Source organism: Eleutherodactylus coqui, chromosome 1, assembly GCF_035609145.1.
Source record: "Eleutherodactylus coqui strain aEleCoq1 chromosome 1, aEleCoq1.hap1, whole genome shotgun sequence".
NCBI classification, from domain to species: domain Eukaryota; kingdom Metazoa; phylum Chordata; class Amphibia; order Anura; family Eleutherodactylidae; genus Eleutherodactylus; species Eleutherodactylus coqui.
In genome coordinates this window covers 168,569,753-168,583,183 of record NC_089837.1, presented here as the reverse complement: position 1 = coordinate 168,583,183, position 13,431 = coordinate 168,569,753, and the positions used below count along the sequence as shown (strand labels likewise).

At 40.1% G+C, this 13,431-nt stretch overlaps 1 protein-coding gene across 1 annotated transcript in view; it reads left to right on the top strand.

The window, feature by feature from the left end:
* CSMD1 (CUB and Sushi multiple domains 1) overlaps positions 1-13,431 on the top strand; it is a 1,401,348-nt gene that overhangs the window by 1,298,716 nt on the left and 89,201 nt on the right. Inside the window, exon 56 of the mRNA XM_066607269.1 lies at positions 11,522-11,695. Coding sequence (XP_066463366.1) covers positions 11,522-11,695 — 174 coding nt within the window. The remainder of the gene's footprint in view (positions 1-11,521; positions 11,696-13,431) is intronic.

Here is a 13,431-nt window from a genome sequence, read left to right as displayed (position 1 = left end):
GCGACAATTGTCTCTGCCCTCCCTCCCCCGCACAAAGCCCGCCTGCTCCCTGTTGACCAGAAGGGGCACCAGGCTCTCCATTCTTTTTGCGAGGAGTTTGGCCCATAATTTAATGTCAAAGTTGATAAGGGAGATTGGGCGGTAGTTGCTACATATCTCCGGGTCCTTGTCCTGTTTATGGATTAAAGTTATGTGCGCTTCAAGCGCTTGTTTGGGCAGGGAGGCTCCTTTCATCAATGCATTGAAAAGTTCAGTGAGTTTGGGAATTAAGATTGAGCTGAATGCTTTATAATATGGGAGATTTAGACCATCTGGGCCCGGGCTTTTGTTTTGGGGGCTAGAGGCAAGAAGCTGTTCCACTTCAGATTGCGTTATGGGGGTCAGAAGTGAGGTAGCTTGAGTATCACTCAGTTTCGGGAGCTGCGCTCTACGTAGGGAGGTCTCTGTCAAATTTTTAATGTCTATTCCCTCAGGGTGGGGGGTGTCTTGTTTGATGTCGTATAGGCGCGAATAGTAATTCTGAAAGGTGTTAGCTATTTCCTCTGAGGAAGTTACCTGTGATCCTGCAGGAGTCTTTATAGACTTAATGAAGCTTTTTGCGCGTGCTTTCTTTATTAAAGCGGTCATGAGCTTGCTTCCTTTATTGCCTTGAGCATATACTGCGTGTTTGAAAAATAATTGTTTTCTATTGAATCTTGACTCCAGGATTTGTTTAAGGTCTCTCCTCAGTTCGGTTAGGTTGTCAATGATGGTTTTAGTTTGGGACAGTTTCGCCTGAAGTTCTAATTTTGAGATTTTGTTAAGTTTGTCGTCTATGGCTTTTTGTTGAAGTTTTTTAGTTTTAGAACCTAAGGCTATCAAAAGACCTCTTATAAAGGCCTTATGGGCCTCCCAGATCATAGGAACCTCCGGACCACTCTCACCGTTTAGGAGGAAATATTCTTCAATAAGTTTAGAGAGGCGTTCTCTTTCCTCTATTGGGTCCAGAAGAGAGGCGTTGAGGCGCCATCTCCACTCCTTGGGTTTGGGATGAGCTAAGCGCAGATCCAGGTGGATCGGTGCATGGTCGGAGATAGTAATTGTGTCGATTTTGGCTCCTACTAGGCACGTCAGGAGGTCAGAGGAGACGAAGAGGTGGTCCAGCCTCTGGTATGACTTGTGTACTTGAGAATAGAAGGTATAATCCTTCACAGAGGGGTTCAAGAGCCGCCACCCGTCAACCAAATTAAGATCCTGGAGAGCTCGTGAAAGCCTCCTGAGTTTTGGTTGGGAGATGTGCGAGCGTCCCGTAGAGGAGTCAATCAGGGGGTGGAGAGCTACGTTGATATCGCCGCCCAGGATCAGGTGGCCTTCCCTGAAATGGTTCAGGATTGTCAGTTGCTTAATTAACCAGGGAATTTGGTCTACGTTCGGGGCATAAAGATTTGCTATGGTCATTTTTATGTTGTTCACTAACCCCTTTAGGAAGAGCACTCTGCCCTCTCCATCTCTGTATTGGGAGATGCTGGAGAAGCTAAGGGACCTATGAAAGTATGTTGACACCCCCTTGGAGGACGAGGAAGGATGAGCACAGTGGAAGCTCTGTTCAAAATGTCTGCCCGGTAGAGACAGACACTTCGCTTTTTTAAAGTGCGTTTCCTGCAAAAGAAGAATTTTCGTGCCATACCTTCTGGCCATCAGGGAAACATTGTGCCTTTTCATCGGAGAGTTGAGGCCCTTCACATTAAAAGACGAAATCCGTAGGACGTCCATCGTGCGGAGGGTGGGTCTGCTTCAACAGGGTAAGTCTATCAGTCAAGACCTTCTGCTAGGATATAAGGGTGGAGTTACAATGTATCAAGACAGGTGTTCAGGCACGTTAAGGTGTTTGCACCTAAAATTAATTATTCGAAGAGGGGTAGGGGCGGGGTGTGTGTGGATGGGGGAAGGGAAAGACACCAGGTAGAAACACAAAGGATCAGACGTGGGGAACAAGGGAAACAGATAAGTGCTCTGAGAGAGGTGAGGGCACCTATAGAGAGAATTGGAGCGAGTCACCCGGAATCGAAAGAGGATCCGTGGATCTCTCTCCAAATGCGTTGGTGAGTAAGGAAGGGCAAGCGCCGTACCAGGCCAGTTGACGGTAAGGAATTACGTAGTCCAGCCTGGCGGGATCCACCTCGGGACCTATGAGGTGGGGTAGTTAAACGATATGAACAAATAAGTTTAAGCATATTTAAAGATAGTGCAACTGAGCAGCCTATTAACAGACAAAAAGTAATACTGGTCGTATCACGAGCATGGTAGCGTCCTGGGAGACTATGCAACCTAGGAGGCATAAGTATTAGTTCTGTGATGGACCAAAAGGGGTGACAGTAACCCTTTCTGTCGGTTCCCTTCAGCAGAATAACTGCTAAATGGTAAGATGGTGAGAAATGGTCGGATCACAGAGCTCTTAAGACTTTATGTGGACAAATGTCCATCAAATGTGAGAACGTAAAGACATGTAAGGCCATATCACGATTCAGGTAGAATCTCCCGTGGGTTCCTCTCGGGTCTTCTTCTTCTTCCCCCTTGGGGATTTCGTGTTCGCTGCCGGTTGCCATCTTTCAGGGGGATCAAGACGAGGCAAGCATGGGAAGTCGGGGATCGGCAGCCAGCATGGAAGGTCCATGGGTTCAATCTCTAAGATCTGCCAAGAGTTCTGTAGTTCCTCCGGGGAGCGAATATTTAGTTTACGCCCTTTATGGGAGATACTAATGCCGAACGGGAAGAGCCACGTGTATCTGATATTTTTTGCCCTTAAAGCGTCTAGAAGTGGGCGTAGTAAGCGGCGTTTTGCGAGCGTAGATGGTGCAAGATCTTGAAATATTTGTATTGGGGACTCAGCATAGCTGAGGTCTTTGTGGTTTCTTGCTGCTCTCAGAATTGCTACCGCGTCTGGGAAGTTTAGCAGTCTACACACAATGTCTCTTGGAGGTTCAGATGTTGGAGGAGGGGGCCGCAGGGCTCTATGTATACGTTCTATAGAAATACTTTCTGTTCTGTCTTCGCCCAGGAGTAAGGAAAAAATCTCTTTGGCAATTTTAGGAAGCACTTCAGTAGCCCAACTCTCCGGTAGACCCTTTATGCGTATATTATTACGCCTATTCCTATTTTCGATATCCTCCTGCATAATAAGGGTTCTATTGAGGTAGGCGTGGTGTTCGATTAGCACTTTCTCCATGTCAAGTGCATGAGCAGAGATGGAAGCGGAAGAGGATTCCAAGTCCTCCACTCTTCTGCCTAGATGCTTCATTTCTTCCTTAATTTCTCCTAGCTCCGCTAGGACGGGTTTTATAGTAGAGGCCATGAGATCCCTCATAAAGGTTTTAGAAATGCTCTCACCTTCCTCCCCTTCTGAGTCCCCTTCATCCTCTCTATCCGCACCAGCTGCTCTGCAAGGGTCTTGAGTGGGTGTCATCCTGGCAGCGTCATGTACGGATCTGGCGCCGCGCTCTTTCAGATAGCGCTGCATATCTACTTGTCCCTTATTTGAACGGGGAGTGCTCTGGGGGTCACTGCTTCTCTCTTTGCTCGTCTTCCCCATTTGTATTTCTGAATTATTATTAGAGGTCCCGATAAGAGCCGCCAAGCAGTCCTTGTTTTTAACGCATCATATCTCTGGTGGTGAGCTCCACCCCTTGAGTTGAGAAGAAGAAGGGAAGGGGGGAGTTTCTAGGTGGGATGATGTGTATAGCGACTTAGTTGTTGGAAGATTGGGATAGTGCGTTACTAGGAGTACTTGTAGAAATGTATAACCACCTATTAGTGATTTAGGTCTTAATAAAGGGGTTCTCCTGTCATGTATCACTGATGGTACTCTCTGTGTGTTTCTGTATACACTTCTGGCGCTGGAGCCTACACTCTTCTTCTATCACATCTGAGCTGTGCAGGGAGGGGGGGGGGGACCGTAAACAATGCTGCTTGTAGCCTAAGACCCGTTGTCTCTGGGTGGTATACTCTTTTCTCTTCACCCTGGGTCTGGTAACACGGTTCATGCAAGTGTGTTCACAAGAGAGGGGGGGGGGGCAATTGCCTTTATCAGAGGCGCCGGGTTGCTTCTCCTACACCGGTCTCACTTCCCTCTCAGCGCTATCGTCAGGCACTGGAGGAGCGGGGGGGGGGGGGGAGCGAGGGGGGGCGCCGCCGCTGTGTCTCCTGGTGTAATCTTGCAGCCGCTGGTCCGGACCCTCCGGGAGGTATGTCGCCCTCTCCTCCAGCCCGACCCCCTGGGGCCTCGGGGGTTAAGTGCGCTGGAGAGGCTTTCGCGGTGGGGAGCTCCGGGGAGCCGAACTTCCGGTCGCTCCTGGTTGCGCTATAGCGATGTCCCGCGGTCCGGATCGCTCCAGTGCGGGGTTGTAGGCTCCGTTTCTGCCCGGTCCCTTCCCCCCCGACTGACCTTGCCCGGGCGCTTTGTTGTTGTGCGGGTCCGGAAAGGAGTTGAGATCGAAGCCGGTAGGGGAGCTTCACTTCCGGTCCGCGTAGGCGCCTAAATCTAGGGCCCGGCTTCAGCGCCAGAAGCAGGCCCGGAGCTGGACTTCGGCCGGAACGGTCTCCAGGCCTCTCTTTCTGTGCCTCCGCTTGCGAGGCAGCTTATGCTGGTGTTGAGCGGGAGATAACCGGCATCAGCAAGTCCGCAGATGAAGGAAAACTTCCTTTACTGCAGGAGCACCGATCCCGTGCGGCCGCTCTCTCGGCAAGCTAGGCTCCGCCCCCCTCATTGTGGATTTTGATGTGGAATTGCCATCAGTACTATCTAGTTTCATTTTGCATCAAAATCCGCTAGGAGCTGTTCGGATTTTGGTCCGGAATTCACTGCGGCATGCAGTGTAGAATCCGAAAAAAATCTACCCATGTGAAAGGGCCTTTAGATATGACTGAAACTTTTCTGGTATTTATTCACACTACTGTATATACAGTTTTTTTTCACTGTTTAATTCTTTTACATTTAGGCCTCCTGCCCATGAACGGAACAGGATGCGCCCACGGTTTTACACCGCGGAAATCCCACAGGGTAAACAAAAAAGACCCCACTGGCGATCTTTTTCCGCGGTCTCCATTAATACTATGTTAATGGAGACCTCCCGCTGTAGAAAAACATGGAAAATAGAACAATTTTTTTACCGCGGCGTAAAACCGCGGCAGAATCCAGCATGTGAGGTCTGACCCATTAGGTTCATTAGAACCTAATAGCTGCGTTATTCTGCTGCAGATTTACACTGCGGGGAATCGGGCAGAAATCTGTCTGTGGGAATTAGCCCTTAGACAACCACTTTAACCTAGATCTTGAGAATATTATTGAAACTGTGTAATGTAACTAATAATACTTTAACATTATTTCACCATCCAAATGAAAGCATTTTTAATGCCAAAACATCCTGTAATCCTGCAATACCTTATTCTACATGGCACGAACTTCAACATCTACTTCCCTACAGTTTGTAGACGATTTTCTTTATTCAGTATTTATGTGTATTATTGTAAAGGAAATATCTGTTGTGTGTGATATATTATCCATAAGAGTTATTTTAATACGCACTAATACCCAACTGCTGTAAGTTGATCAATTTGAGGGCATTAGACGTAGTAAAATTTTTCCCAAATATTTATGATGTGGTAACCATAAATGTGGTTTGGATGTCATAATATTTCAAATAAATGTGTTACTTATACTATTAGAATGACTCAGTTACAGTGTTAAAATATAGAGAAAGACAAACAAAATGAAACAATTGGATACATGTAGACAGTTCAAGAGATTCCAAAGGGAGTGAAAGATGTTGTTTTGCTATCTGTAATTTCTTTAAAAGTGCACTTTAGTTAAGATTCTTGTAACAGTAGAAATATGGAGGAAAGATGATTTACTGCAGCACTGAACACAGCCTGAGAGAAAGCAAACAATTGGAATTAAAACATAAGGGAAAATATATGGCAAACACAAGAGGTTACTTGTAACAATAGAGATTTCTTTTGAATGAACAAGAAGTAGAACAAGACTGTTACTTTCTACATACATTTTTTTTCCTTCTCAAATGATCCTGCATCACTATTTACTCTTGAAACCGTTTTTAAGGAAATGAGGTCTGTGGAAATCAACAATTAAATTATTTTTAGTTTCCCCTTGTGCCGTTTTTCAATCTACCTGAGTCATTAAGACAAAATTATAAGAGACCCAGGGAATTTGAACATCCCTTGGAAAATTATTTACAGTAGTTTGAAAATGGTCTCATTAGTAATTTAGCACAGTAATTGCTTTTAGTTGGTTTTATGTCTGCATATAAAAATGATAACACACTCTATTTTTAACTATTTATCTGAAACGTGTTTAAAGGGGTTTGTCACACATTTCTAGTCAGTTTTTATTTACAGATTGATATTATATAACAGGTAGAAAATACATAGAACTCTATAACTGTTCATACACATCACAAAGCAGATAGATAAATTCTCATTTAGGTGATCGCTGTCCCTGCTACACATTTATGTGAATGAGGAGAGGGAGATAAGCCGCTACAACATACCTCTCACAGCAGCCTATCCCCCAGTTTAACAATAGTAACTCAACATCACTTCTGCCCATATGCAAATGTGAGACAGTCATGAAACCCCCATACATATTTGTTTGTCCAATAACATTAATATATAAGGTCGGCTGAACTTTCACGCATGTTTAAAATAATTTTAAGTCCACTCATGTCATTTAAGTCTAAGGTTGGCAAAGCTTAAAGAAACTTGTGGCTAGACAGTTTGTCATTAATCTTACCTTTGTTTTAATTGTGTCATAATTGTAATAATACAATAATATCATTGCTATGCTTGCTTTACAGCAGTGTTTCCCAAACTCCAGTCCTCAGGGACCACCAACAAGTCATGTTTTCAGGATATTCACAGTAAGAACACCCGTGGCAATGTTTGAGGCACCAACAATAATTACATCACTTGTGCAATACTGAGACAATCCAGAAAGCTTGACCTGTGGGGGTCCATGAGGACTGGAGTTAGGGAAATACTGCTCTACAGTAATAAAAAAGTGAATTATGACAGGCCATTCATTAATGAATGATTAATAGCAGAATTGTTGCCAATACAGACTTTGTTTGAACTAAGTCTGCAACCTGTATCCACTGTAAACCTAGAGGCCATGCCTTTTGACTTTAGTGGAGCATGAAAGTCTCAACATAATGTTCCATCTCATTAATTGAAGAAGATTAAAAAATGTCTTTCAAGAAGTAGTTCTCCAAAAGTGGACAAAACCTATAACAAAAAATGAAGAAAAGAAATAGAATCTCAGCGCCTCCAAAAATATATAAAATTATAAATATAAAGATTGGTGAGTGAAAACTCACCTGGTGCACAGTGCGCTCCTAATTAAAGAAGCCACCGGCACCCGATATCCAAGTTTGCCTTAAGAAAGATCCTGGTCTTCAATCCTGTGTCTACAGGAGAGACGTCCCGGGGTGTAAAGCCTTCAGGCTTCCGATATCCAAAGCGGTAAAAAGAAAAAAAACCCCCGCGCTCCGAGACCAGGAGCTCCGTGACAAAGATTAAATAACTTTTATTGCGACGCGTTTCAACGGTACAAAGCCGTCTTTCTCAAGCATTACATACATATTAAAATACACACCTTTATATATATAAATAAATTAATCCTTACTCACTACACCCGGCTCGGATAGACGCCGCGTCCCGGCGCCATCTTGAAACCACGTGGAGTAATCCAGCATACATTTCACATGATGATGTGTACATCATCTACTTCATAATAAAACAAAACCTTTTCACCATTGTTATAATCTCCGTTAAAACCAAATTCCATAGTCAAAAATTGAACTTATTCCATAAACTTGTATATCAAGCAACATATCGTAATTATCAGTAGAACATTGTCTCTATTCTATACAAAAATTCCTTTTCGTTGTATACTATCAAAATATATTTGTAAACAGTTGTAGACTCAAACCATAAATAATCATATATAATAAATATATATAAATTTTTTTTTATAAATAATGTATTATCACATCGACCATAAATATGATTAGATAAAAATAAATAAATACTTAAATCCCTTTATAAAAATATATATAACATGTTATATCTAAACGATAATATTCTAATTATACCCTACATAAATAAAAAATAAAAAATTATTTTTATCATGTAAATATTTATATATTATTCTCTATAAACAGTATTCTCCTATATATACATAAAATTTATATTTCCCCCCAAAAAATTTTTTAAATTTTCTCCAATACCTCATTCAGACCCCCAGGTACCAGGGTTCTCAATTTATAAATCCAGTACATCTCCTTACGTCGGAGATAATTGGTTGACTTGTTCTGAATTTGTTCCAAAGGAGTAACTTTCATATCCTTCGGTTCACAATCATGCTTCTCCAAAAAATGACGTGACAAGCTGTGTTTTTGATATCCCCTCTTTATATTGAACCTATGATTATTGATGCGCATTCTTAGGGAGTTTTTTGTTCTCCCTATATATCTCATATTACAACTGCATTCTATCAGATAAATAATGCGTTTGCTACCACAGTCCAGTCTATTTTTACTGCCACATTTCACCATTTGACCATCAAGTTCAATGGATATTCTCCCTTGTTGTATATGTGAACAGCATCCACATTTCGTTCTACCGCATTTGAAAATACCCGTTTTTTTAAAAAAAAATTTTTCTCTCTCCCTCCCGATTTTTTTAGCTTCTGCTCTTGAGGGGGCAATACTATCCTTAATAGTTTTATTTTTCCTGAAAATTAATTTCGGATAGTCATCTATATTTTTCCCAAGTATTGGATCACTCTTAAGAATGGACCAATTTCTTTGTAAAATCCTGCGAATTTCCCGATTTTGGTTGTTATATTTTGTTATAAAAGCTGTCTTATATGTGTTTTTCTCTTTATTAATTTTTTTAAAATTATTTTTATTTAAATTCTCATGTGAAAATTCATTCCCTATACCATTATTATCACTCATAATAATGGTTTAGGGAATGAATTTTCACATGAGAATTTAAATAAAAATAATTTTAAAAAAATTAATAAAGAGAAAAACACATATAAGACAGCTTTTATAACAAAATATAACAACCAAAATCGGGAAATTCGCAGGATTTTACAAAGAAATTGGTCCATTCTTAAGAGTGATCCAATACTTGGGAAAAATATAGATGACTATCCGAAATTAATTTTCAGGAAAAATAAAACTATTAAGGATAGTATTGCCCCCTCAAGAGCAGAAGCTAAAAAAATCGGGAGGGAGAGAGAAAATTTTTTTTTAAAAAAAACGGGTATTTTCAAATGCGGTAGAACGAAATGTGGATGCTGTTCACATATACAACAAGGGAGAATATCCATTGAACTTGATGGTCAAATGGTGAAATGTGGCAGTAAAAATAGACTGGACTGTGGTAGCAAACGCATTATTTATCTGATAGAATGCAGTTGTAATATGAGATATATAGGGAGAACAAAAAACTCCCTAAGAATGCGCATCAATAATCATAGGTTCAATATAAAGAGGGGATATCAAAAACACAGCTTGTCACGTCATTTTTTGGAGAAGCATGATTGTGAACCGAAGGATATGAAAGTTACTCCTTTGGAACAAATGCAGAACAAGTCAACCAATTATCTCCGACGTAAGGAGATGTACTGGATTTATAAATTGAGAACCCTGGTACCTGGGGGTCTGAATGAGGTATTGGAGAAAATTTAAAAAATTTTTTTTGGGGGAAATATAAATTTTATGTATATATAGGAGAATACTGTTTATAGAGAATAATATATAAATATTTACATGATAAAAATAATTTTTTATTTTTTATTTATGTAGGGTATAATTAGAATATTATCGTTTAGATATAACATGTTATATATATTTTTATAAAGGGATTTAAGTATTTATTTATTTTTATCTAATCATATTTATGGTCGATGTGATAATACATTATTTATAAAAAAAATTTTATATATATTTATTATATATGATTATTTATGGTTTGAGTCTACAACTGTTTACAAATATATTTTGATAGTATACAACGAAAAGGAATTTTTGTATAGAATAGAGACAATGTTCTACTGATAATTACGATATGTTGCTTGATATACAAGTTTATGGAATAAGTTCAATTTTTGACTATGGAATTTGGTTTTAACGGAGATTATAACAATGGTGAAAAGGTTTTGTTTTATTATGAAGTAGATGATGTACACATCATCATGTGAAATGTATGCTGGATTACTCCACGTGGTTTCAAGATGGCGCCGGGACGCGGCGTCTATCCGAGCCGGGTGTAGTGAGTAAGGATTAATTTATTTATATATATAAAGGTGTGTATTTTAATATGTATGTAATGCTTGAGAAAGACGGCTTTGTACCGTTGAAACGCGTCGCAATAAAAGTTATTTAATCTTTGTCACGGAGCTCCTGGTCTCGGAGCGCGGGGTTTTTTTTGTTTTTTTTTTGTTTTTTTGTTTTTTTGTTTTTTGTTTTTTTTTTTTTTTTTCTTTTTACCGCTATAACAAAAAATGTAATGCTTAACTCAACCTAAAATATGAAAATTTAGGAAGGGCCAAATAACATCTTTGTTCATTAGAAGCACACTGTGTTAGTGAAATGTGAGATATTTAGATCCTGTATAGTAAGGCCCTTTCAGACATAACATGAAGACAATAAATAACAACACATTAACCAGCTTTTTTTGCTGTGCATGATCAGCAACTCATCATTACATTCATGATGTTTCAGTCCAACACAAATAAAATGTATAGTATGTCAAATGGAGCATTAGTCATCTTATGGAAGTCTTTCCTGGACAAAAAGAGCAAGTCTATAATGTTATGCCTCGTTCAGGTGAGAGTGGTTTACATGCTGCTACAGCAGCGTGTAAACCACGCTGCTGTCATGCAAGAATTCTGTGGTGAACAAGCTGCTTCGTGCTCTGCAGAGCAGCCCATTCACATGTCCGTGGCTCCCATGGGAGCCTGTGGTCAGCACCATGGACAGCGCGGCATCATGGAGCTGACAAAGGAGTCGACACTCGCTGTCCTATCTCTTTTACCAGTGCAGATTCTGCGCTGGTAAAAAAAAAGCTCTGTTTGAGCGCATTCATAGCAACCTATTGGTTGCTATAGAAGCGTGGTTTACATGCTGCTGTAGCAGCGTGTCAACCATGCTTCTCTGAACGAGGCCTTAATCTGCCAATGAATCAGTGAAACTGAGCACTGAGTGGGGGTTATATTTGTCTACAATATCTTAGAACTTTAAACTGACCTGTTCATTGAAGTAGTTTCGTACTTCTGTACAGTCTCTGACAATACATTTCCAGAACGCATAGATCATTTGCTGGGGAGTAGGAGTTAAGATCTAACTGCAGTTAAAAACAAATAGGCTATATTTTTCATGCTAGTTTTTTTTTGGTTAGGGTTTGATTGAAAAATTGGTCTTATTGAATTTAATATCAAATCATTTTCTTTTCCCAGCAATATCATGTGGCCATCCTGGAGTCCCTGCTAATGCAATTTTAAGCGGAGATAAATATACATATGGATCAAAAGTCCATTACTCTTGCACTGGAGCGCATATATTAATAGGAAATGCAACAAGAGTTTGCCAAGAGAACAGTCGATGGAGTGGAACACTTCCTCACTGCTCAGGTATATAAGCAATAGTATACAGCACACTTTCAATTATTTTATTTCTATCCGGGTTCACCCTAACTTATAGTTCTTCTTCAGAACAGATACGGCTTTATATTGTTTAGCACGCTATTATAGAAAATAACTGCAATGCATCACACCTGTTTTATATATACTTTTAAAGCTGAATTTAATTTACATTATAGTTTGATACATTCTTCTATATGTACGTAAGTTATATACATTTTGCTCTGTGCTTTTCCTGCATAATAGAGGTGCCCCTGTTGTCTAGTATCCATAGTCAGAGGGATGCCTCTGTTGTGTATGGACATTTTGGTGGAAGTCCTGGGAAGGCCAGAAGATGCTAGCTCATGTGTACTCCATAATCATTTGAGTTGCCGTCTTAATGGAGATTTTGTCCTCCTCCTGAAGTTTGCCATCCATGTACAGTGCACATTGAGTGTCACTGTATGGAACAGGCTCCATTCCATATATGGTGGGTGTCAGATAACTTTTACAGCAAATGCCTGCCAGCTATTGCCTTTATCAGAGGACAATGCAAAAAAACAGAGCAGGTCCTATATTTTTGTGTGCGCACAAGATGCAAATGCCAAATGCACTTATGAGAACTCAATGGGTTCTATTCTCTGTATATAGTGCGCACAGATTTTGCGTGCCTAAAAACACGTGCAAACACATACGTGTGTCTTTGGCCTTATGGCTGTATTTACATGGGAGAATGCAATATTTGTCTGAAAAACTTCGCCGTTTTCTGTGATTCCAATGCGTTTTTTCAAGAAAAACTCATCGCATCACTGCACGTCCGATTTTAAAGCATGTTTTTCACACATGTGAAAATTGCATGTCTCAGTAGTAAAAACAGAAGAATTGCATTGTGTTGCAATTATATATGAGTGCAGTGAGATTCTTTTTTTTCCATAGGAACTAATGGGTAATTCCAGAACAGAATCACCCAAAAATAGGACATTCTGTGACCACTGGAAAAATCAATTATGTGAATAAACACATTGAAATTAATGTGTTAATTTTCACACATTTGAGTTCTGTCCATATTGCTATTGGACGGAAATTGCATGTGAAACTTGCCCATGTAAATATGGCCTAAGAAGCTCTTACGATATTGCAAGTGTTCTACAGACATTGTCAGTAATAATAATAATTCGTCATAGTCCTTCCTTGTAGAAATGTAGTAAGATTTGGGGTTTTACCTTTAATTTACATTATTGAAGTTCATAAGGACGATACTTCTCCATATTCCTCCCATTTAGTATCTTATAGCTTATCTTAGCTTTACTCTTATTCTGATATTGTTCCTATCACAGCCAATTAAATTTTAGGAAAAAAAGTATAAGGACGTAAGTGACGAGTTCTCTTTCATGATTCTCCAGATCCAGTTAAAAAAAAGCACACCAGACAATATGCAGTAAATCCATTTATATGTCTTTTAGCTCTCATGGTGAGCTTAGAGCACAATTGTAAACTGAATACACTGAGGCAGATTTACTACTGCTGTCTAACACGGGCCGACAGTTGGGTAAGCGACTGCACGAGCGCTGAAGTCACCACTAAGGTCATCACCGCTTGTACGGATCAGATTTTTGAAATCTCATTTACATGGATTGCACTGTAAATGCTGCTGAATTGCCAAAGAAAAATCTTTTACAGAAGTTTGAAGGCACCCTACAAGGGTATGTTCACACGTAGCGGAAATGCTGTGAGATTTCCACTGCAGA